At 35.8% G+C, this 26401-nt stretch overlaps 1 protein-coding gene across 4 annotated transcripts in view; it reads right to left on the bottom strand.

Moving 5' to 3' along the window:
* SESTD1 (SEC14 and spectrin domain containing 1) overlaps positions 1-26401 on the bottom strand; it is a 50966-nt gene that overhangs the window by 11501 nt on the left and 13064 nt on the right. For 3 of the 4 annotated variants that reach the window (XM_030951799.1, XM_030951801.1, XM_030951800.1), the window contains 8 exons: positions 23805-23913; positions 20745-20835; positions 18656-18769; positions 11502-11615; positions 9946-10043; positions 9537-9592; positions 6799-7010; positions 3051-3173 (listed from right to left, as the gene is read on the bottom strand). In XM_030951799.1, the coding sequence (XP_030807659.1) occupies positions 3051-3173; positions 6799-7010; positions 9537-9592; positions 9946-10043; positions 11502-11615; positions 18656-18769; positions 20745-20835; positions 23805-23913 (917 nt within the window). The remainder of the gene's footprint in view (positions 1-3050; positions 3174-6798; positions 7011-9536; positions 9593-9945; positions 10044-11501; positions 11616-18655; positions 18770-20744; positions 20836-23804; positions 23914-26401) is intronic. The other variant, XM_030951802.1, reaches the window with a different exon arrangement.

Here is a 26401-nt window from a genome sequence, read left to right as displayed (position 1 = left end):
ATAAAGTGCTTAGTAGATATTAATACACGCACTGTAGTATAAAAAACTTAGTGCAGAAAGATAGGAAGAGTTCAACGCATGGCTCCTAGTCCCAGCACAAACTTCCACCGAAAGAGGAATTTCACCATTTTAAAACAAATTTCTAGTGCTTAAATGTCTGCACTGGTCTACTGAAACAAAAGATCATTTTTTGCCAAGTGATCAGCTATTATAAAAAGCTGTTCACAGGACTATGCAGGTGTTACTTTCAGTGACATGACTGAAACTAGCAAAAATTTCCCTACAATATTTAGGAAAAATACTGCTGTTCACAAAGTGGAAGTAATCTCTATCTTCTGAACAAAAGAGAGTCCAGGCACAGAAACTTCAAAATGATCCTTGTTACTTGTTTAAGGAAATTTAACTCAGAATGTGCAGACTTGTTTTTCACATGGCTTGATTACTGAATACATACATAAGATTTAGTTATGTTATCCTGTTGGTGTATTTGCAGAGGAAAATAGTTCAAATATTTAACAATTTGGTGAGATTTAAAAACAGCTTGATATATCCAGATCATATTAACATCTTGCATGACTGAGATGCCTGTAAAGCAAAATGTGTTTGCTCAACAGCTCTAATTTTGACCTTGAAGTGTCCTATGCATTTCTATGGAACAGCACCATCTATTGGCCTAATATCTGATTTAATTTGTATTCTTATCTCGCTCCTATTGGGATGTTTAGAATTTTGTAAATTATGTCTTCAGCTTTTGCATCATTTATTTACAAATCATGCAAAACGGAGCATAAATATCCATTTTCTGATTTTTTTTTCTTTTTTCCCAGAGTTGCCGCTACCATCTGCTCATAGAAAAAAAAGAGTATGAAAAGAGCAAGGAGGGGAACAAAGAGAAAGCAATGAGAAAGATAAATTAGCCACCAGTCAAAAATTCAAGAGCAGAATAAATTTCTCATCTTTGTCCCAAAAGGGGCAACTATGATGACATAATGCGAAAACATCTTCCATTGTGACATGTGGACTGTAGATACACAGATTCAGCACAATCAGTTCACAAAACCAGCTCTTTGACATTGAACATACAAATCCAGCTAAATGTGACATATAAACTATAATATGAGGAGTAAAAAAATAGATTAATATGTTTAGGGATTTTGGCAGTTTTTTTCTTATTTTTTTTTCAGTTTTCATTTTTAGCATTAAAGTAAGAGTTGCAGTAATTTATTTTGATCAAGCTATCAGTACAATTAAGATACCAGCAAACCAGGTATAAAAAGTGGATTTCTCATCTTTTTCATGGAAGAACTTAGGCACAGTTGTATGTGACAGCTCAAACCCATGGAGCAAAAACATTTCCAGTGTATTGCTCATGAATAAAAGCAGAAAATTAAAACTGGCCCAAAATCCAACCACCCTCTCCCCACAAAAAAACAAACAAAAATGCACTCTGTGGAAATTTTGTTTGTCACTTCAGAGTAAATGGAAGTAAAAAAGTATCTTCAAAACAAATCAAACATTTTTGCAAGTCTCTTCAAAATACTATAATCAACATTAAACAGAAGGTGATGAAAGAAAGCAAGCATACAAACTGTCAATTCAATTATTAGGAGAGAAAAGCCAGGAGAACAATGAAAGAAGAAGTGTACACTAAAAATCAAAGGAGAAGGCAAAGTACATTTTTCTAGCACTGTTGACAAAAAATGGTCTTAATCCCTGAACAGGCATCTAAATGTAAGGTAGGACAGTGGTCTTCCAATTACTTCTTTTGATGTAAAAGAAAGTATTTTTTTCTGTTATTTCTGCAAACTCCTGCCAGCACCTGGGAACCAAGCTGTGTTCCACGCTGCCAGTGCTTCAGCACACTGTAGGGCAGCCTGCAAACTTCAGTGGGATTTCAATGATTTCAAGGACTACATTTAGCCCCAGCTAAATCACAGCTCTCTGTTACAGATATCCAAATAAAAACAAAGTATGTTCAGTCTTGTTTTCTCTTTTCAGTTTGAAATACCAATATAATCAAAAGACACTAAAATTTATTTTTGTCAGTGAAGTAGGTAGTCTAGGGTGTTTGTGGGGTTTTTTTCCTTTCCAATTAGGTTTGCAACTGCACGATGTTTTACCCTTCAGAAGGTACTGATTTCCACAATGAGTGAAGAGCTTGAAGCAATGACAAGAGAGAGGAGATGGGATTTATTTAACCTAACACAGACACACTGCTGCATCCAGCAAGGAAACCATCCTCACTGAAGGTGGAGTCAGTAAAACTAGTGTTGTCTAGGGTGCTCTGCTTCTCAGACTAAAGGTTTGGGGTTTTTTTTCCCTCAAATGACATCCAAAAAGTTATAACTCAGTGACTATTTTTATTGCCATTACTGCAAACAGAACTTCGGAAAAGTGGACAGAATTGCCAGTGTCTACATCAAGGAAAGTCAGAAAAGGTGAACAGCACTGTGAGCAAAACTCCCTTTGGGAGTACTGAATATTCATAACCTAATTATAGATAATCATCTGATGGAAAGACAAAATTCTACTGAAGCTTAGGAAGTATTCAAAATTAGAAGCAAAGGCATCAAGTTAGTGTAGTTACAAAATAGCATCCCCATGATTTCATTATGAACATAAAGTATATCTAAAATCTTGATCAATGAAAGTCTTAAGCCAGTTTCAGCTACTGCTAAGTGTAGTCTAATAGAGACAAAAACATTAAGTTATTCACCTGAGAAGTGCAACACTTGTCAGACATTTTGGTAGAGAGGAGAAAGTAAATTTATTCCTTCTACTCTACATGAAAATTTAAGAACTGCTGGAACATACTAAACCCAAGAAAAATCACAGATAGAAATCTGCATTTTTCTACAGTGGAAAAAATAATATGCAAATAGATATAATATGACCATATTAGCTCTATAACTGCGCAGGTAATTTCCTCTGTAACTCAGAACATCATGCACTGTGCAAAATTCCTAGATACTCATATTAAAAATACATTGCTCATAACTACATGTATTTAGAATTATTTTGATACTTGAAAAGGGTATGGGAAATCTCACACTGTGCTGACTCTCAATCTCTTCATGCTTCTGTTGCAAAGCTTGTGAAGCTCTAATAGAATCTCCTATTCCCCACTGGGTTCTTAGCTGTTCTGATCCAGGTCCTTCAAGCCAATTGACAACCTGTCAGAAAGATAAAGATGATAAAAACAAAGTAGCAAATCAATTATACAAAAACTGGTATAAGCAGAATTTTGTAACACAAAAAGACATTTTAAAAAGCATGTTTATGAAAAAACCAGATCTTTTTAGCTCTGTAAAAATCTTGTTGAATCCATTCACATCCTTCAAAGTTTTAAGCAGAAACTACTTTTCATTAACCTTAGCCTGTCAGCTTCACGAAAACAGGTGGCAGCTATGACAAGATTTTTCAAATAGACAATTGTCATTTCATATCTCTTGTCAATAAAGAGCTCAAAACACAATGATAATGAACATCTTCTGTTCAAAACAGAATTTTTTTTTGCCCAAGTGATTACAACGCACAGTTGTACTCAGCCGCACACCTGAGAGCTTTCTCCTTTTTTTGCTGAATAAACTAACACTCAAGGACAGGATACTTACTTGTATCAAAATTAAACTCACACAGTAACTTGCTCTATTCAAATAACAGAAACCTGTTACTGAGTTTTTGTAGCCACATCTCACGGAATTTGTGTTTGCAGGGTCGCAGCAACACAACTTTGGACTACAGTATTGGATTTCTTTTATTATTATATTAAAACAATTTTTTTTGATGCAAATATTATTCAAAGCAAAGCAGAATGTCTCAAATTTTGGTTTCTTTACACAAATCTGAATTATCAGATGATAGCTGTGGAAAAATTTCCTGATAAATTTTTAAATATGTGGAACACAGATATTGATGCAATGAAACCAAGTGCAGAAGTCACTTAGTACTGGAGTCCTGAAGTAATGAAATGCAGGAATACCTCTAGATTCTGAACCTTAATAAGAAGGCATAGGAAGCCAGCTTCCTCTCTTTAATGTTAGTTTTGTTTAAACATCAATCACAAAACAGCTTCACACAGATTTTCAGGAAACATAATACAACACACAATGTAACCCCACAACCACAAAGACAAATGAAACAGGGACTAATTGGACCATTTTCCTAGTGCTGCTAGACTGCCCTGCAACAGCAATCAAGAACAATCATCATTACAGAAGGCTGCTCAATGCATTCCATCTCTGAGTCATTACATATCTGCCTTCCCACTGCCCTTTATTGCCCCATGCCAAAGCACTGTTTCAGAGCATATATTCATTGCTCCAAAAGCATTCTCAGTCTTCCTTGGTTTTATCATTTCTAGGACAAATTAGGACTCTACAGTTGCAGGTTCTTTTTGTTTAAAGAGAAACTTCCTGTTGTGCTCAGCACCTCTGCACAGCTGTTATGGGTTAAATATGGAACTGACCTAGAAGTGAAGGGACCCAGATGTCCCCCTCTAAGGTCACAGTGGCCTGGAAAACTTCCACATGGAAATGACAGTTCTCATGCAAGTCTGAAACAGTGGACAAGGCTACTGCTTAGCAGTTGCCCTATCCGGCCAAGACCACCTCCCCATTACAAGTTTCCAGCGACTACTGCATTGACTCTGCAACTGCTTAGGCCAGCACATGGCTGTTCTTGTGACAGATGCCTAAACTGAGGAGGGAAGAATTACTAGGGGACATGCAGAAAAATGTGATGTAATTTTCATAAAATAAACTTTAAAATCATTAATGACAGGACTACTGCAAGCGGTCACAGTTATTTTTGTGAATTAAGATTAGAAACATAGTAATTAACACCTCTGCCTAATGAGGGACAAAGCCAGAGTTTATCTTATCCGTCAGAGTTACAATAATAAGGAGCATTTAGAAAAATTGCCTATTACAAAACATCTGACAATCACTGCAGCCTTTACATTACAAAATTAAAGACAAAAGAGAGGGAAACAAAACCTTGGAAGAGAAGCAAAAGGGGTAATTCAAAAGAGAGGATAGGATATTGAAGGCATAAGGGAGAGAATTGGTTTTGGCTTAAGAGGGCCTGGAGAGAGGAGTAAGAACTAAGCATGCCACAGTAGCGACAAGCAGCAAATAGTGAAATTGAAACAGGAACACAAAAGCAATCCAGGAGTGGTTAGCAATATAAGATGGTGTACAAATAATGAAATATGAATGTAACTGTAAAGAATGCTAGCAGAAGATTAAAACACGCACAAAAAAACCCCCAGCAACACCAGGGAAAAACACCCACTAATTAAAGTACTGCAAGTACTGTTATATGGCAACTTCTGTTTATTTTAAATAAATTCCATGGCACTTTGCCTCTATTGGCTTCCTTCTGTACATCATTAGCTTCCTACTTTTAGCCTTTAACTCCTTCTATTAGCCTAATTTTTTTGCTGTAAACCCAAAGTAAATGAAATAATTTCCCAGATTTAGTAAGTTTTCCTCAAATATTTGTATGCCATTTAGAAAGCTTTTAAACACACTTTAAAAAAAGCTGATTCATTTGGCAAAAGAGCAAAACACATTCTTCCTGTGTACTGAAACTCAGTTCACTTGCCAGGTAACATCTGTAGTGTACACACAGCAAACAAGTAACTATTTCTACTACAAATATTGCAAAATGAGGCTGAGTAATGGTAAACTATTCTACTTAAATGCATTAACAATGCAAGTTTGCCAAAGTACAATAAAAATTACTCTTACTCAACCACTAAAACTTAAACACAGGAAAAAAACTTCACCTGATTATATCCACAGCTGCGCTGATATGCTCTATATAGGATTATATTAATCTCTCATATATTTTTAATACTTCCAGCTCAATATATCAACAAATGACATCTGCTTTTTAGATTTTTTTACAGTAATCAAATTGCTATAGAAATTAAAATTATCTCCTCAGTAGATTTCTAATTTCAATGCTAGACATCACAAAATTGATTAGTTTTTATTTTTACCCATATCTACAATGCTGTAAAGTGCAAGTACTCGACATGCACTCCCCTCATGCATTAGAAATGCCAATGTTGAAAGGTTAAAAGCAATTATCTAGTCAATTTTCTGCATATTCAAACTATGCAGAATCTTAAAAATACACATATCTAATTTCAAATGATAAACACAAGACGAATAAATTAATTCCATTTCCTTGATTTTCTCTACTGAGACTCTGCTGTGAAAATGTTGGAAGTGCTAATTACATGGCTGTTTCCAAAGGACCAAGCCAGTTCATCATGACCTTTAACATGCAATTGATTAGGAAGTTTATATTCATTCTTGTCAGGGTGTTCCTGAAATACAGACAGTTTAAGCACTTCAGCTTAGGTTAAACCACCAAGCATCAGACAAATAAAGGAATAAATAATGGCTTATCTTCAGTAACAGGAACTTTAAATGATGTGGGCAGGGGAAGCAAAGCAAAGTTGATGTTCAGACAAAGGTGTTCCTCTCTTTGCCAGAAGGGCAGGCATTTGCACCTCCAGCAGTGCAGCCATGCACTGCCACAGTGCCCAGCAAAGGGACAGCCCCAAAGCAAGAGAGCACATTTATAGCAACCTCCACGTATCAGAACAGCCTTTGTAAGGTCACTGTGGCAGCCACAATGTAAAGCACTGTGTGAAACCAGCACACTGACATTTGTGAAGTGACAGGAGGCATGAAGGTCTCCCCTCTGACTTTTGCAGAAATCACAGTCTGCGACTTGAGCTCAAAACCACCTCACTGCACTCACGGAGAGCTGCAAGCTTACCTGCATTACCTTCTGCTGAATCTCCTCCAGCTGTGTGCGTTTGCTTCGCTGCCTACAAACCTCCTGGTAGCGGGTGTACTGCTCCCTGAGGGAGTCCAGGAGCTTCATGACCTGGGGCTGAGCCAGCAGCTCATCGTCCATGGGAGACCAGGAGACCCCTCCGTCGGATCCATTGAACCGACGCTGCTGCAACTCAGACAGCAACTCGTGACCTTCAGGAATACACAGAATGTTGTGGTTAATCTAGATTCAAAGAAAAACCCCACAAAAATTAGCAGTAAGATTGCCTGCTTTTAAACCATCAGCAGTGCATTTTTGCAGCTAATGACCTTTCATACATTGGGCACATTTAATGATACAATTTCATGCAGAGCTTTGGTCACAGTTTGTAGGGCTGGATCAGTCATAAAACAGAGGAAAAGAAATGTGGTATATTTCAGATATATAAACGAGATATTGTGACTAACATTCAAATTGACAATAGCATTGATTAATGTAAGGAAAATTGAAAGCACGATCCTGAGTCTGAAACAATACTTCAGAAAACTGAAGTATTCTGATTTATTTCAAAATGGTGAGTAGCATCCAAAGTATTTCTCTCAAACAATTCATGTTCTTATATTGAATGAATGCTCCAGAGGCACTAAAAATCTGACTACATAATTTCTCTGTTGTCTTTCAGGATTTTTATAGCAAGTACAACCCCTTCATAGAGAGTGTGAAGCTGAATAATAACTAATTTTTCAGTATTCTGTTCTCACCTGTCTTGCCCTTTTCTTTGTGCTCTTAAGCATCATATCAGGGTACAGATTCTCTAGAGCGCAGTGTACACAAAAAAAGTATATTTTGACTATTTAATCTTTTGCCTAAACTGCTTGAAGAATGTTATTGTTGTGTTAAAGTTCTCAGTATGTAAACATGACACTACAAGTAAACCCAGACCATCAATTTGTTCCTCAAAAGCTCATTGAAACAGTTAAAATAAAACAGTGTTTGGTCACTGAAGAGATGTTAGTGTGAAAGTGAAAACATGCCAGCTGGAGATCATTAGTTCTGCAGGTCTTAAAATGGTAACACAACAGTTCACTAAAGGAAAAACCCTACAACTTGAGTAATAGTAATACCTCAAGGAAAAGGCAGAAACAAAAGACTAAGCTCAACTGCTATTATTGAGACATTAAAAATGCCAAGGGCTTTGAAGATTGCAGCAAACAACTTTAAATTACTCAGCACATATTACTATGAAATGGAAGTGTCTCAAGAATTCAAATACATTTTGCTGTACTATAGCACAAACATCATGGATTTCATCTTTTATAATACTCCACAAATAGGCACAGAGAGCTGCAGAGCAAACAGACTTAGGCTTTTACAAGTTTGTTCTACTGGGGTAATTCTGAAATTTTATTGTCTTGTTTCAGCAGCAAAGGATCACCATTTTTCCAGGTAAAACCATCTTTTTAAACTATGTTCTTAACAAATTCTATGAACCATAGATCCATATATATGGATTTGGAGCTTGTGAAAAGAGCAGTATCTGTAGTCATGGAAGACAGAAGCCTTTTATCTAAACCCTCTGTTCACAACTGTCCTTAGGAGATAAGAATTTAATTGGGGAGAGTTTAATCTCTCTTTTTCTCAGCCTTTCAGTACAGTGACTCTAACAGAGAAAGGGTGCCTCTTAAAACTCCCATGATTTAGCCACAGAATATGCTGAGCTGGAAAGGAGCCATAAGGATCACCCAGTCCCATGGAAGTTATGAAACTTTGTACCACGAGAAAAAAATTATTACCAGAATTAAGAAAACAGAGAATGCATATAAACTAATGGGCTAAGGAGCCATCTGCTTACACAAAATTGAAGTGCTGTTTTGTCCAAAGATCTTTACTATTAGACAAGGATACACAATTAGGCTGAAATCTAGTGACACTGTCTACAGACACTTCATGTTTTAAAAGCTTCAAAGACCAGAGTAAGAAATTTTTGTTCCTCATTTAACTTAAACCAGTATTATCCCACATCTAGATGAGCTGAATTTTTACATAGAGGGCACATAAAGGCACTGTGATATATATTTAATGTGATCCACACATTACCTTTAGGAGGTTATAAGGTAAAAATTCTAAGCACTCAGACTCTGATCATCACCTAACACTATGCATTACTTATTCCACAAAGACACACACAAAAAAAAAAGTTCCAGTCCAAATCAAGAGACTATTATACTTTATTGCAAATAGGAAATTCACCCTAAACCCAACCTGTTAAAGCATCCCAACTCATTTAATGCTGAATGGAGAGTCCAAGAAGCCAAGTATGCTTAACTTTTCTGACAGATGATCAGTCCAGAATTAGACTGATGTAAATTGTCAGAATTGTGCAGGAAAGTGCTTTCTGTATTGTAACCATTTGGTGGCTACTGAGATGAATCCATTCTATAAGGCAAATATATTGACATCAGCTAGAGACAAAGCATTCCAAAAATTAAACATAATAGTTATGGTAATATTGTAAAGATGTTAGTGGGATTATAAAAAAAGTACTTAAAAAGACATGTTTGGAGTTCTTCCATTTCTTAGCATCACTTTTTTTAACGCAAAGATTACAGTAGCCAATAAGCTCTTTACATTGTGAAGATGGGTAAGATAACAACTGTGCCCTCTATGCTTCCACTTGGGGCCTAAAATGAATTATGTCACTTTACTGACCAACATTCTAATTTTTTGACTTACTATACCTGTCTGCAATACCGTCTCAGGATCAACTGATGGAAGGAAGTTCAAATCTATTGATCTTTGAAAAAAAAATGAACACATTATTAAAATTTGTGTTACAGTAGCACTAAAAACTTCAGCTAAGGCTGGAACTTCCTAAGGATCTTAAAAGACTAGGGCTTTTTCTCAGTTAGTGAAGTCCTCATTTTTTTAACTCATTAAATCAAAACACAAGTGGAGGTGCATGTAATCAGTTGAATGAACATCCATCTACACACACCCTCATGTACTTTGTAGTCTACATTATATAGGTTCAGAATTTCTTTACACATTTCAAGGTATTTAAGGAATATAATTTTTTCACTATTTTTCTGGAATTCAAATGAAATTTCATAATCCAAAAGCATTGGTTTCAAAAAGTGAATCACATACCTCTCTCTCTCTTGTTGAGTTCCTTTATCACTTCCATTGTTAATTAGAGCAAGCTCATCCAGTAAAGATGTTGATTCTTTAGTGAACTTTTCAAATACCTAAATAAGAGCAAGGTTTTAATTTAAGAAATAATTTTAGGTAGCTGTACTGAAGGCATCAGTGCAAGTTTATTCAGTAGTTCCATTAGAATACTTCAGTCTCTATTCAGGGTAATTATTTCCCAGCATTCAGATGGTAAGGAGGAAACAACAGAAAACGAAGTTTTGTTCACAGAACACTTAAGAGCACTAAGATTCCTTAGGGTGATAGTAAATATTACACTGAATATAATAATGAATACTGAAAAAAATAGAGATATCTGCAAAACCTGTAAGATCTTAGGGACATATTTATTCTTCATTTAAACCTTTAATAATGCTAGAGAATCAAGGCATGTTACACAACTACTGGTCAGCTTACTTGGAAGGATTAAAATAGTTTTGTAAAGATTCCAGCTTCTACTCACTATTAATATGGACCATATTGTAATGAATAACTGAAATAAAAGAAAAATGTATTATATTATAGAGAAAGATTATATAGAATAAAATACCCTCATCAGTTTCATTGGACTCAGGGGCTTCTGATCTCAGATAGCACCTGTACAGTGAAGACACTGTGCAGTGTTCAGACAATTCCTCTGTACCTGACTTCTGAGGGCTGGTTTTGCTTTTTAACAGAACTGAGCACAACTGGGTGTCTTACATGACATGCACAGTAACTTTCAGGTATTTTTGCTGTTATTAAATTATTAATCAATAGCTTGCCAATGAACTTTCCTTAACTTATCTAGGATTACTTAAAATTTCAGAGGAAAGCAGGTGCAGTTGCAACACATCTGGAGATCTTAGACGGAGACACATATTTTAAGAACAGATTATACAGGAAGGGAACACACTGTGTCAATGAAGATTGTTTTGAAAATTCTATTTATATAATTGAAAAGCCAGTATCAATGAAGAAAAGATTAAGAACATTCTGCAGAGCTATGCACACCCAACAGTTGCTTAAAAAATTTCTGCTGATTAAATTTGTGCTGATTAATAATTAAAGGGTGTAGTTGCTCCTGGACATTTACTGCTTCTTGGTCTGGTGGGGAAACTGCATTGACAGAGATTTTGGTGTAGGACAGCTTAAAACCACAGGAACCAAGACCTAAGAGATAACCCAGGAGGATCTGCAGAGTCCAGGTATTTTCTTTTTGTGTTGATCTTCTCCTACAGCAGCCAATTTCCCTTTATAGCAGCTATACCATAGACTCAGGCTCTTCTAGAGTTAGTGTTACTAAAACAGCTTCATTAAGGAACTGGTTGTTCAACAAATTGATGACATTAGCTTGATCATCCCTTGAGTAAAGGCAGTGTTATTTACCACAAGACTATTCATGTAAGTGAACTGTACAACTATACATGTGAGCATTTCCTACATGCTTTGCAGTTCCTACACAAATAAAAACTTCAGAGCTCAAGAAGGAGACATTAAAAAAAACCCCGAACCCTAAAATACAGATAACTAACCAGCCTCTTATTCAACCAATCCATGTGATCATAGGTGAGAGTTCCTCCAAAATCTTCTGTTAGTTGGCATGGTTCTATATATCGTGTCAGCTTGTTAGCAGATACTAAAATAACCTGCAACAATAAAAGAAGTCACTTGTAGGTAATGCTCATACTTTCCTTAAGTATCTGAGAAGTGTGCCTAGAGATCCTGAACAGATCATTCTGTGATTCAGATTTTACTGCTAAATGTTTAAATGAAATTTGGCTGTTTGCAATTAACGTGGGCCTCAACCAGACAGGTAATTCTGACATGCAATGCATGCCTCATGCATAGTCCTGTAAGTGCTTCATCTCTACCACCTTATCTGTTTACAGTGGGGAAAAGCAATGTGTTCCCTGGATATCTGTCATCCTGCTGGGAGCTGATGCTTTGTGATTAAGTCATATACCTCACGATCTATTTCTAGTGCATATAGTAGCAGGCTATCATACTGCAAAGCACTCGGTATTTTTACCCCTCTCTGGCAATACTTTCAGTCCCAGAGGTGAGTTTGTGCCATTAAAGTTAAGTGCCTGCATTCACTGTGCAAATATGTTCAGCAAAAGTTGGATCAATCGTACTCTTTCTATGAGTAGTCAAAAATTCAAATTTTAGTATGCTTAAAAACCTGAGTCGTTCACCCAGGAGACAAATCTAGTTCATCAGCTACATCAGGGCATACAGGAAAACACAGGTCCACTGCTGGGTGGAAAACTAAATTCTTGCCTTCATTTCTGCACTCTAGAAGCTCCTGAATGAGCCTTATTCATATAAGCCTAAACCAAAAGTTGGCAGCATAGCTTGCTTTGATGAATGACATGCTAAGCCTGGAATAACTCCTGTGGAAAGAAAACCAAAAACAATCTCTCTATTGAAGCAAGCATATTGGCAATATATAACCAGAAACAAAAGAAAAAAGAAAAGAAAATTTCTATAACCCATCAAATCATCCACATACTCTTGCAGGGCACAAGAATATGTGGAAAGGGCTAACTAGAGAGAGACTTCTATTCCAGTTCCATTTCCCTGCAGATACTGAAACTACAGAATTCAGAGTAGCTCCAAACAAATGGTCTATTATTGCAGAGGAAAACCTTTCAGCAACATCCAAATACACACAATTGTCCTGTACTCTTAATGGTACATGGCTGCTGTAAATGGAATTGGCTAGTAGTTTCTTTAGGTAATGCCAGTAACCAGCCCAAACCCCAGAGGATTCTACATCCAAGAAAGAAGAGAAAAAAAAGCCTTTGTTCTTCCTTCTTTTGGCACACTTAATAGTTTAGGTAATTTTTAACACCCATCTCTATAAGTTCATTAAGAAAAAAAAAACCTATTTTGGTATGGACGTTCTGGTATGGGAACTAAAGCAAACAGGGCAGCTGTTTTTCATTACTGATATACAAGTTCTGAAAAGACCCAAGTAGCCTGACAAAATAGATGGATTGCATTGAGACCACTTATTTCAGATTTTTTTAAACCGAGATCCTTCAGAAAGGAGAGTGGGCAAGGGATAGCCCTCAAACTTCCACTAGGGAGATGTTTTTTTAAATAAAACAATTCTGAAAGAGCAAAGCCTACACAAAAAATATTTTAGCCATATGAAAAAATAATCTTCTGCCAATAAATAAACACCCAGTAAAGGGATCTGCTCAAACCCCATATTTTTTACATCTTATTAGAAAAACTCTGAAAAATAAAACTTTCACCATTAATATACCTTGTTGTAACTTAAAGCACTATTTCCAAACCCATTCATTCTCTAGATTTCTCATTTAAAAAGCACTTCTTTCTTAAACTGCTTTATTGACTGTTCACTGGGCTAGCTGCTAAAATCCTCTGTGTACTTTTCACAATATAAGAAAACATTTGAATTTTTGACTAGGTTGTGGCAGAAATGAAGGCTCCTGAACAGAATTTAGCTCCTGCTCTAAACCTGAACCAGTGGCAGTGCTAACCTAACATCCTCTATATGCTTTAAATTAGTAAATCAGCTACTAGAGATTAATAGCCCATAAGTACACAGACCAAGAGCCAAAGAAGAAAAAATGTTGAAAAATGCAATGTGAATATTAAGAAGTCACTTGACTTTTACAGATCTGAATTCTACTTTAAGCTGAGCAAACTTCTGCTGTCAGGTTTCCAAAATGTTTTAAAATCCAAACAGAGTAATTATATTTGACTTTTTGTGAAAATAGTTGTCAAAATACCACATCCTAAAAAAAGTTGTCCCTTATGAATTAGTGTTTCATCCTTGCTTTTGAATTTCACCCTTCAACATATTACCACAGGTAAAGATAAGTTAATTTACACCTGTAAAAACAGAAATAACCCTGTTTGCTTGCAACTGTAATGATTTTTTGTTTTCCTTTTTTTTCCAAGTCAAACTATGTTGATTCCAGAAAAAGGGGGAAAAATGCAGCTTTCATAACCCAAAGTAAAAGCCTTTGGACAGCAGATTATAGCTGGATATTAAAATGAAGAGCTTAAATTTCCCAAGGGAGATACAAGTAGATCTGGACAGATGGTAAAACAGGAAAAAAAAGTATAAATTATTGAATCCTTTAATCTTTGCTTCCCTTCCCACTTGATCCACCCACTTCTGACAACAGGGACAGCTAATAAGCTCACAGGGGCAGCAGGTTTCAAACGTGTCCTGTTTGCTACTGACCACAGTCACAGAATCATCATCTGCACTCAGCTCTTTTTAAAACCCAGAGGAGTGGTAGCAGCTCTCATCCTTGCTTTACTTACAATATTGGCCTGCTAAATCCTTGTGAAAGCCTTTAAAGAAATAACCCAGAACAGTGCTTTGGGAAAAGTAGAAGTGCTGTATTTTTAATAAAATCAAAACAACCTTTGTAAGAGCTGTCAAGCAAAAGAAGAATGACAAAGCTAAAAACATGGACTGCAAAGTCTTGTGCCTTAAGTGCAAAATTCTATTTCTCAGCAGTGAAAAATACATGTTTTTGACTCATGCAACATGTATATTTTTTAATAAAAAAGCCTTAACTACTGTTTGCAGTAAGCTGACCTCTCTATGCCATTTGCGGTTTTCTGCAATTTTCACTGATCATCTACAAGGAGATAGAGGCAGAAGTCAAGATGAGAGAGGAATTATAGATATTCAAGAGGACATGTTAAAGTGTCCCCAAAATGTTAAATACATCCATCTGAACTTACTTTCTCTCTTAAGGGAAGAAATGAAAAAGCTCTTGAATACAAATGTTACAGAGTCAAACCCAGGAGCTACTTGAGAACAGGAGGCTGTAAAATTTCAGTAACAAGGAGCTTTTTCCTGAAGTGTGTAATATCAGAGTAGCCACACTACTGAATCTGAAAAGCAGTAGTTACTTTCCAAAAGAGAACAATACACATGTCCCTTGAGAATATAAAATTTAAACAAGTGCAATCTAAATATGATCTTCATTGCCACAGAACTGTAAAGCAAAGACTAACTCTTCCTGAGGAGAATAATCCTATTTTTTGATGCCAAATACTATTTCAATCCATTTTTTGAAATACTATTTGATTAAACACTGAGTAGCATAGGGTATTATTAGTTTAATATGGAACACTAATCTAAACAAAGATCATTTTATTTCACATTACACCAAGAAACACTAGGTAAATATTTATCTGGCCAGTGCCATAGAAATCTGTCATACTAGAAACCCAAGAGCAGTTGGCAGAACCTTCATAAACACAAGATGAACTCCACTCCCAGGAACTGCCTCCTTCACTTGTGGTTTTACCCACTCACTCACCTTACCATCCAAGGCTCACAATAATTAGCACATTCTCATTTTTACATCTCAGAGAAGAGAAAATAGGTGAAGATTCTTCAATTTTCAACACTCTTTCTTTGGACAGAATTCAGGATATGACATAAATGCAGGCTTACATGCCCCAGCTCCTCATAGACAATTCCCTAATTTGCCCAAGAACACACTGCCTCCCATATTAAAATAGCAACAGAGATGCATACAGATGAAAAGAGATGCAATTAAATAAACAATTCTGACTGGAACTCCTATATGCCTTTTTAGGAAAGTCCACAACAGCTATAAATTCTGGTCTTAAAACACTGAACTGAAAATGGACACAAATTTGATACTTCCCACAAAGTGTTATTCATTCTTTATTCTGTGGAGTAATACTCTGCTCATTAGCATAATTCTTAAAAGGTAAATTACAGACTTGAGATTTTTCAGAGCAGATGCTGCAGATAAATTATCATGAGAAATTTCTGACACTCTTTACTAGAGAGTTAGAGCTGTCAGCTGCTACACTAGAAGTGTGAAGCTACTCAGACTTTGGACTTTAGGATTATAAAGATCCTTATGCTACACACTCTAATTTTTTCAACTAATTCATAGTAGTTTGCCACCCAATTTTTCCATTCTCTTATTCCTTTTTTTTTTCATGCACTTAATTTCTATTCTCCAAATCCTCAGTGAACTTTTAAAATTTTGCTCCCTGATTTCCACAAGGATAAGAACAGCAAGCACATCCTCTTCTTTCCTGCTCCTGACAAACTGATTTTCAAAGTACTGATCTAGTATCTAAATCAGACTCAAAGATTATTTTTCTTCTACGTTCCTTAAATGACTGACATGTGTGAAATAACCCCACCCATCTATAGGTATTTTTGCACTGTGTACAAATTTGTACATTTGTTCTATTTTTATAGTCAATTTTTTCTTCCAGTTACGCTCGTTGTTCTCATAAGAAAAGCTCACTCTCAAATACAACACACTACATTTACTAAAAGAGTGATTGGTTTCACATTACTATGTAGAGTACATTAATAAAAAACCAAAAAGTACCACCTCCCAACTGTCTAAAACACAGCAATTTTTACACTCAAATCCTGTTCTTCAATCTTTTAAAGCATTAACAGTATTAAGTATTACAGTGTCATATATGTAACATTTCAGCTGAAAGACAGCTTTATAACAATTAAGACAACTCTCCTCTTATGAAGCATGGCAGAGCACCAGATAAAACTGCTTCAATTAACACATGAACTGATTGCTAATAAGGGAGGAATGAAGTTACAGAAGAAAGTTCTGCTGGAGGACAAAAGGGAATTGTCCTGAGGCAGGTCCAAAACCAACACTAATACTAACCAGAAATAAAGATATGAACTTTTACTCAGCTGAATCAGCCCACCTCTTTGTACTTATCCACCCAGTACTGTTTGATCTCAGTTCCCACATTTACTTTCAGTGTTTTGCAACTCATCATCACCACAACTCACTCTGAAGCAGAGGATCTCTGCCTTTGAACAGAAAGGAAGACATTGTGATTAATGGCTTCATATGGGAACATTAAGCAAGGTATTAAGAACAGATCAGGTAGTAGGAAATAGGAGGTAGATGTGATGCCCCATTAGAAATCACAGTTACACAGCATTTACTTCAAATGAGATTACACTCAAGTAAATAAAAAGATTTCATATTTTATTTACAATTTTCAGTTCATAACTATTTCACTGGCGCAAAACCAATCCTGAATTTCCCTAGCAGTTACACAAATCTAACCTGTGATCCAAAACATGAGTTGGGTGTTGTTTGTTTTTACTGCCAGCAATGCAAAATTATGCAGCTGTGGATTTGTGCCTGAGTTGGAGCCTTCCATAGCCTTATCAGTGCTCTGCACTCATATTGGAACAGAGGAAAGATATACTCCTGTCTGTGACACAAATATTTGGAGCCCAGAGAAGGTGGGTCATTTTTACTGAAACAGTTTTCCTGACTGCAACCAAGTAACAGAAACCAAAAGGTTTGGTTACATAATTCCAGTGGTCTATGCCAACAATGCCAACGTCATTACTAGCACGGAACATGCTTTATAAAATTACTAAGATTACTAAATTAAAGGATTATCATTTAATGACAGCCAAACCTTGAAGTGAAACAAAAAATCCTTTTATTATTATCATGTAAAATTATCCTTGCTTTGTTGATATATTTTCTGTAAGCTTTCTGCTTATTTGTCTAAAAACACATTCTAGCTGAGTCATGTTAAAGAAAAACCCAGGAAGAACCTTCTGGAAGGACTAACTTCCAAACTAGCAACCCCATCATGTATACACTAACTGCTACTATGTCACATACTTTCATATCACAACTTCAAAGACTTCCTGAACTTACCCAAGATCTTTATTTACAGGAGTTTAGCTGGGAAAGAGAGCCTAAATCACACAGTAGCATCTTCTAAAGAGGGGCTTTGCCTTTATTACTGCTGCTCTCTGGACTCTGACATTTACCTTATGTTGTGAAAGATCTGTGTGAAACTGAATATTGCAAACTTAAGTCACTTTCTAAACTGCAGCTCTTAAATCATATTTTTGAGTACAGATGGTTAGTTCAGAGGCTTTTTAAATTGTCATCTTGGATGTGGCTCCAAACAATATGCTAGTTTATAAAAGTGGGCAGCACCACACTCATGTTTTTGATTAAGGACACCGTGACTGGGCTGCATGCTACATGCCTGCTGTGGTTCAAACAAGATTAGCTTAAAAAATGAGTGGAAAGTTTGATGACACAGATATTTTCTAAAAAAATAGGGAAAATTGAGGTTTCCATTAACCTCCCAGACAGAGATAACAAGCGAAGCGCTAACATTAACTTGTAGTCTCTCGTACACACTCTGCCTCACAACTCAGAACAGTGTCAGCTTGTATTTGGCAAGGGATCTATAACCTGTTTCTGATGTCAAAGAACTCACAAAATGAGAGAAGATGCATGCAACACCAACAAGATATTTGTCAGAATGGTTACAGCTGATAGAGTGACACCATACAACATGTATCTCTACAGCCTATTAGAGAAGTCATGAAAAATTTCACACTAAATTCTGTACAACTGTTTCCAACTCAAAACACCCACAATATGTATTTTCTTGCTAAGCAAAGAATTAAATACCACACATTCTTAAGTTAAGAATATTCAATGAAGAAAGTCTCATTAAAAATGGAAAAAGTTAAAAAGCCACAGTGGTTTGTTAAGGTTATCCACAAAGCATCAGGAATACAGGTATTTTAAAGACACTTTAGTTGTCATCCAATTACATCAGAATTTTAGAAACAGTATTTTTGACTGAAGTAGACAAAAGCTCAACATACCTCAAAGCCAAGTCTATCTTTCTCTTTCCAAAAGCAGAAATGTGTAACCTTCTTATCCCAAAATTCATCTGGCTTTACTACACAAACAAGTGACACCTCAGCTGGAACAACATTCTGTAACACAAATCAGAAAATAAGTAAAACATTCAAGATTAAACCTTCATTTACCACAGAACTGAATTCCGCTTAGATTTCATCACCTGTACAAGAATGTAAAAATTGCAGACAGAAATTGAAGTCTGCTTCATCTACATGACAAATTTTCTCCATTCTGCTTCATAACATTGCACAAGATTTCATAGCAAACAGTGTCAAAACTGAAAAGAAAATATAACCTCTTTACTCCCAGTCCTAAGGACAAACCATCTATGCTATGTTAGTACAGAAAAATGAACTATTGGCTAGACTCAATTTAATTTATGGTAGTTCATTAAAAAGAAAAAGAAATGTTAAAAACAGAGTTTTCCACCAATGTTATCTTCTAAGTAGAAGGAAACTGTAATCATAAAGCTAGGAAAAAATTGTATATTTGTTATCAGATTACATGTCAAGATTATATCCTATACTTCTTCAGTACATTTTACTTGGACTAAAATGAAAAGGTTGAATATTGACATTTCAAATAATTTAAAATACTACCAGGAAAACATTTCTCAGACTAAACCAGTAATTTAATCTACTAAGTTGATTTTATGATGTCACACTGAATGTAGATCAAGGAACAAATACTCTTGATTACTCTAAACTCATGAGCTATAGCAATAAGTAAAAGTTAATCAGAGGAGCGATATAAAGGTGACAACCTATGGGATTTCTCTTTAAATATCTAATTTTATTAATAAAAAATTAATTGAGAAGAAGTTAAAGAAATCAGCAACAAAAAGCCCCAATGCATTCTTGCACCATTTTAACAAATATGCAAAAACTACTTACAAGTACACAATACTTTGAACACAGAAGTGGTTTTGAGAACTGCAAATGATGAAGCAGACAGAAATCTCATGTGATCTGCACAAGTGATCAATTCACATAGCAAAATCTTCTTTATTGCTTCCTTCTCAAACTCAAGACACAGATGGGCAACCCATATTTCTGCAAGCTTTGCAGAGGCAGGATGAGTGCTGCCAGGAAGCCAGGGAAATAAGAGTGTGGGCAAAGAGCTGACCTTCCCCACTAGCTGCAGCTCCCACTGAACCTCACAACCACACAGCGGCTGAAGCAAAACCCAGTCAAGATCATAATCTGAACACAAGCAACTCAAATACTCTATTCATAGGAAAACCATCTTAGTCAAGAATAGGTGAAAGACACCTTGACACAGACTTCAAAACCCAGAAGCAACAATGACCCAGCAGGACAAAAAAAAAAATTATTTATATTTGACACACTTTCAGAGGCTTCACCTAAGTCTGAGAGGAAAACTACTCTGATAAAGTGGAACCATCTGTGCAGTAAGAAAGGCAGTAGTCTGAGTGTTCTGATGTGTTAGAAATACTGTATCTCACACTTTATTTGATCACTGAGACTAGAAGATAATCTATACTGTCCAGCAGAAATAAGACTCTATTTGTAAGCCCACAGTTCTGAAGAGTTAAAATAATATTTTTTTAAATTTTTTTATTGGAAATTGTCACTTTTCTTCTTCTCCTACTTTTTGAGGTACACAGAACATAGTTTGTAATTGGAACTATGATCCACAACTAAGTCAACTATACCCTGTTGCAAAGGAACCCAGGCAGTATAGCATATATTGCATCAAAACCTGCTCAGCTGCAATATCTGTGTGAACTGCAGCCCTGCACACATTCCTACTGCTCATAGTTGGTGATACCAGGAGCATACTTGTGTACTCTTTTAACTAATCCTCCATTTCAGAAAAAGGTCTACAACTGCGTGTTCTCAGCATATAAAGAATTTGTATCTCACTTGAGTGAGCTGTAACATCTGCTTTTCAGAATTTCTTCCTGCTGTACAGAGTTCGTCACAGAACCACAGTTTAAGGAAATTACTGTCTCTACAATAACACAGCCATTGGGTTCACATCCATAAAACTGATCAGTCAACTATGAATGTATAAATATTTATTTACCTGGAGCATTAACACAACTGTCTTTACCACATTCCACTGAGATTTTCTGCCATCCACTATGACAGTGAATCCTCGAGCTTTACACTTCTCACTAAAAGAAAAAAAACCACTTAGAAAAACATAAAATTCACTCTAACAAGTGTCATACCATGCCAACTTCAGGTATCAAGCCTACTGTAAAATACAACTACACAGCTTTTTTCCTTACATAAACACTGTCATATAAACTTTAAGTTTACTCATTTATAAAATAACTTCCAATTTTAATGCTCCAGCATATTATTAGATATTACAAATTACAATTTTTCACTAGACTGAAGTATATCTCATAATACAAGTATTTCTTTAAACTGTAGCTACTCTGAAAAGGTCTCAAAACCATTAAATTGACAAAATCCTCAGAAAAGAGATCAATTTACATTGTCATAAGGAAGACAAAGGGATGTCAGTTTTTACAAGGAGCATCCAGAAGAGAACTTGCAAGTGAGTCCATGGTTTAACATTAGTTACCACACTAGATATCACATCCCAGGCTGACATCTTTGCTTTGGCAAAGTTATAAGCAAATAAAATCCATGACATTTATGAGCAGTAGGAAAGCATTATGTAATCTTTCCTAAATCTGCAATTACAAAACAGAGCTACTTCTGTGATCTTAGCTTACAAAAAACAAGGCATGCAACAGTAAGCATTATGTTTCACAACAATAAATTAACTGTTATTTATTTCAAGTTTATGCTGAGCTTCATCAGGTATGGGTAGCAGACAAATTCACTTTGAAGTTAAAAAAAAATGGGGAAAAAAGGCATTTTACTAGCCGATTTAGGAAAAAAATAATTAAACTTGGCTATTTAAACAGTCCATGAATGCTTTTGGTTTTAAGGAACCTCTAAGATCACACATATGATTTTTCTGGAAGCAGTCTGAAGATTCAGGCTTTACTAGTGCAATTTCCAATCAAAAACCAACTCAAAGAATTGCTTTGAAGAATGAGGTGAAGAGTGTTACTACAGCATTTTGAGACATGACTTAGGCTCACTGGAATCGAGCAGTATCAGCATCTGCCCCTCTACTACTACCCTATTAAAACCCTAACAAACCCAACAAAATACACAACCAAGTCAATTCAGAAGTGACCCACCACTTCTAGAAAGGTTAGCCAATGCAAGTGCTTGTAGGTAAGTTAAAATAAAAAGCAAAAAGCTTGGTGATTTGAGCCACAATAAAGAGAATACAACAAAGGAAGCAAACTTTAGTGTGAACAGACAATATCATAATGTTGCCACTTTTATTCTTCAGTTCTGAACAGACCTCTTCAGAATCTCAGAATTTTAAATACCATCAAAGAAAGGCATAAAAGCATACTTCAACACTAGGAATAAGCTGTCTGAAATTTTAGAATGGCTTTACACACTTATTCCAAATAAATTCTACCCAAGACACTTTAAGCAGTTAAGCCTCTCAAATTTTGAACACAGACAGCAATCCATTCTAGACTGCAGATCTCAAACCAGTTGTAGTTACATCATATGCCACACAGAACTGAATTAAAAGTCAAACATATTACGTTACCTTACACACAGAACTTGGGGAAAAAAGTAGTATTAATGTTGCTTGGACAGGTTTTGGGGTTTGGGACAACATCCATCCCTCAGCCCAATTTTCCCCAAACACTGTTCAGCAAGTCTTTCCAGAACAAAAAAAAGAGAAGCGCTTAGGCCAAAGTTTGCATTTCCCACTGAAAAACAACATGTGAACAAAAACGACAATGATTTTTCCATACTGCCATCATAGAAGAGAGGTCATTTTTTCCACAACTGACACAGAGCATTAAATGTGGGAACACTGGCTTCACTTTCAGATAGATTTCCCAGTTTCTACTGAGTACAAAGAACACTTTGGTTCAGCTTTTAGACAGTTTTTGTTACACTAATGTATGTAAAGACATACATCAGGATGAGACTGTGGAATAATTAATGCTTACTAGAACAAGAATGCCTGCATCTGTTCCACAAATATGGCCAAGTCCTTAAGTCAATGACATGACTTGTATGGACGACCATTTGGTGCTTCACCACTTTACAAAAGACAACAAGCTGTTTAAAAAAACCCTCAAACTTAAACAATTAAAATGCCTTGCAGTATATTCATATACCGCCTGATGTTTTACTTTTAAATAACCTGAATTTATTCTTTGCTTCTCTCTCACCAATCAGGATCGTTAAAAGTCTAATCTACCAAAAAACCCCAACACCGGATCCCTTAACTGTCTTTTATAAACATTTATAGATTAAAACATGCAAAGTACACTGGATATCTTTAGTTATGCCACTGTTGCTCTGTTTCCAGAAGAGAGATTTGAAAAGATATAAAAACAAACATTCATCTGAGAAGCTCCTTTTCTTTATAAAGCAGTGGCACATGACAGAAAAAAAATATGATAAAGATCAATCCCTGGATCTTAAGAAAAAAGAAATAGAGGTAACTAAGCCAGGATCAAAAACTGTCACTATAAGCTGTCAGTGGCACATGCACAGAATTTGAACAACAATGATTTTACAGTAAGCTATGGATGACAGGATACTCAAGTTGTTAGGCAGCACATTTAAGCAGTACCACAAGCTGCTCACTAACTTCGCTAAGACTGTATATTTTTAACTTTTAGTGCACTTTTAAACTGAAGCCCTATAAGCTACAAAGCTTAGGCATGTAGCACAGAAAGGACAATGGGCAATGCTGCCCTTGCAAGCTTGGGAGTTTGGTTTGAATGGCTCATTAATTTACTCTAGCAATTTAAGTGCATTGTCATTAAAAAGAAATTATGAAAAAAGCTATCTCAAGAAAGGAGAACACAAGGACACAAAAGGACACAGACAAGCCTTAGTACATATCCCTTAGCCTATTGGGATATGTGTTTCTAACTCAGACAGTACCACATTCTAAACAAACATTTACCTAAAATTAATTTGGTAAACAAGAGCAAATAAAATTAAAAACAATAGAAAGATTCCTTCTACAACTGGGAAAAAACCATTCTGAACAGACTGCCTTCTAAATCACCTTGGTATACTTAGAAGATAGTCCAATGTGACACTCAGTTCATCCATACTCGTCTGTTCAAGGCATAATGGAATCGTCAGAATGAGGCCACTTCTTCTGTCCTTCCCTCCTGTTTCAGAAAGAAAAAGTAATTACAAAGTTAATGTGATGAGGTTTAAGCTGAATAAATACTTTGCAGTTAAGTGGTCTCAAACTTCATCACAAAAGCAATCTTTAAATTTGCTGCGAAAACCTCAACTGATATTTCACCTCTCAGTTGTGAAGGTTCATTCAACACACGGATATTTAAAACATCACCAGGGCATCAGAGCATAGCCCACATCCACAGCTATCACAGTTTTTCATCTAATACTTTCAATATAAACAACAAAAGTGTTCCAGAGCATTTTTTCATTTTTACATTTTATTATTAAAATGCATCTCCTAGTCCTTCTACACTACCAGTCTATCAGAAACCTAGTCCACTCCCAAGCTGAGTGTGTTCCCAAAAGCTCCAACTGGAGCTCCTAGAAAAGGAGGACTTTCCTAGCCCAACTGACTACTACAAGAGGATCTCGTACCACACAGGCTGCCCAAGGCACATGCCCTTAACTGGCACTTCCTTCAAACACAGAACAATTTCTAGACCTATTTATAAACAGCTAACAGTCACCTTACAATTAAGATATGTATTTCCAACTGCTTGCCTTACTCTTCATCTGCATTTTCAAAACTTTCTGGTAAAACTTATACAAACAACATTAGAAACAGTAAATTTTGATATATTATCTATTTTATTAAGGGAAAAAAAACCTCCACAACCACAACATACTTAAGCACATGTAGGAGTCAGTTACTAAACAATCTTGTCTATATTTTAGAAAAAACTGTACAAAGACATCTATAATCACAGGTTTATTTGGGTAAAAATCAAGCAAAGTAAATTCCCGTAATTTAAGAACATCTTTATTCTCAAAATGTTTTTCCCATGGCTAAAACAATTAAATTATGCTTTTGCTTCACAAAGTTCTTCAGTAGAACTGAAGTTCCATCTAATCAGGAAGGACAACTTTTTACAGAATAGTAACAGCTGTGCAAAAACAAGAAAAGGCACAAGCACAGCAATGCTTGCAGACTCATACACATATGTTGACATAATTTGATAAGAATTCTCCCCATCCATGAGGTGCGTGCAAGATAATGAACAAACACAAACATATGTGTTTACACAACATATGTTAGAATCTTAATTGTAACAGGCCTTTTTTTTCTTGTTTCCAAAGCTGTGCAAATACTCTAAATTTGTAGTTTTAAAGATCCCCTGATACATAGATATTTTCCACATTTTCGTGAAGAACCTACTGCTGCTTTCAGTGGTTCACTGCAGCGGCTGTATTCCCTTCCCTTCCTCTGTTTTATGAGAGAATTGTTCCAGGAAAACAGCAACACACTTTTTAATAACTGTATTTCTAAACTGAAGAATTGAAGAGTGGTGCTGTATGAGAAAGGACAAATGGACAGATGCTTCCAGCAGAAACAATCTACAGCAACAGTTATTTACAGACTGTCCACCCTTCTGTTTCTGAATGGCAAAAAGCCTGAAAATTGGAGTGAGGAAGCAGACAAAAAGGGAAAATGCTTGGATTTAAACAGCATTTGCTGAACTGACTAAACAAAGCACAACCCAAATCCCAGAAATATAATCTCTTGACATTTCACAAAAAGACCAGAATAATTATCTAAATTATTATTTCATGACAAGTCATCTTGTGTAACAACTGACAGGTTTTTCGCCCAGCTTGTAAACACTGCTAAGGAAAGCAACTGAGAGCATTACAAAAGAAAAACAAAGAAGAATTTTTTTAGTTCATTTTGCACCAAAGTGGTTGTTCAAGGCTTTTGGTTGACTTAGGAGCTTGCCTTTTCTTCTGTTCTATGTGTAATGACTTATCAGCATGAAAACTACACCAGCCATGGATTTCCATTAGAAACCACCATTTTGTTTCCAGAAAAAGGCGGGATCAACATTATTTGTACCAATTTAACTCAAAAATGACAACAGACCTCAGCACATAAACACTGCATGACTTTCCTAAAATACTGGTACTTTTCTGAGTGTATGTTTTTAATCATTAATAAAACTGTTATGAAACTATATAGAGTAAAAGTGATGTAAAGAGACATGACGAACTGATTTGTGCCTGTCAAGTTACTTTGCTTACACTGAAGAATGCTAAAAAATCCTTCTGCATCAAGCTTTACCGTTCATTACATTAAAGCACCCATTAATACAATCAATTCCAAAATGATCAAACCTACTTAGAAATAGATATGTCCAAAATGGTTCCTAGCATTTAAAATGCCACTCAATAAATTACTTTCCACTAAGAATGTCTGTATTTCCAAAGAGATCAGGCAGCTTTAATAGCAATTTGAAAATGCACTCTAGTTAATGAGAATATCCCCTTGCAATATAATGCTGAACAGCCAACTCACTACACATCTGTTACTGTGGAAGAACTGTCCCAGGCTTTAATATGAGTTGAGTTTTAGGGATTTCTTTGTTTATTTTTAAAAAGGAATTGTTAGATTTGCAATTGCTGGAGACAGTGGGAAAA

The sequence above is a fragment of the Camarhynchus parvulus genome, chromosome 7 (assembly GCF_901933205.1).
Source record: "Camarhynchus parvulus chromosome 7, STF_HiC, whole genome shotgun sequence".
Taxonomy (NCBI): domain Eukaryota; kingdom Metazoa; phylum Chordata; class Aves; order Passeriformes; family Thraupidae; genus Camarhynchus; species Camarhynchus parvulus.
This window is presented reverse-complemented; position numbering and strand designations above follow the sequence as displayed.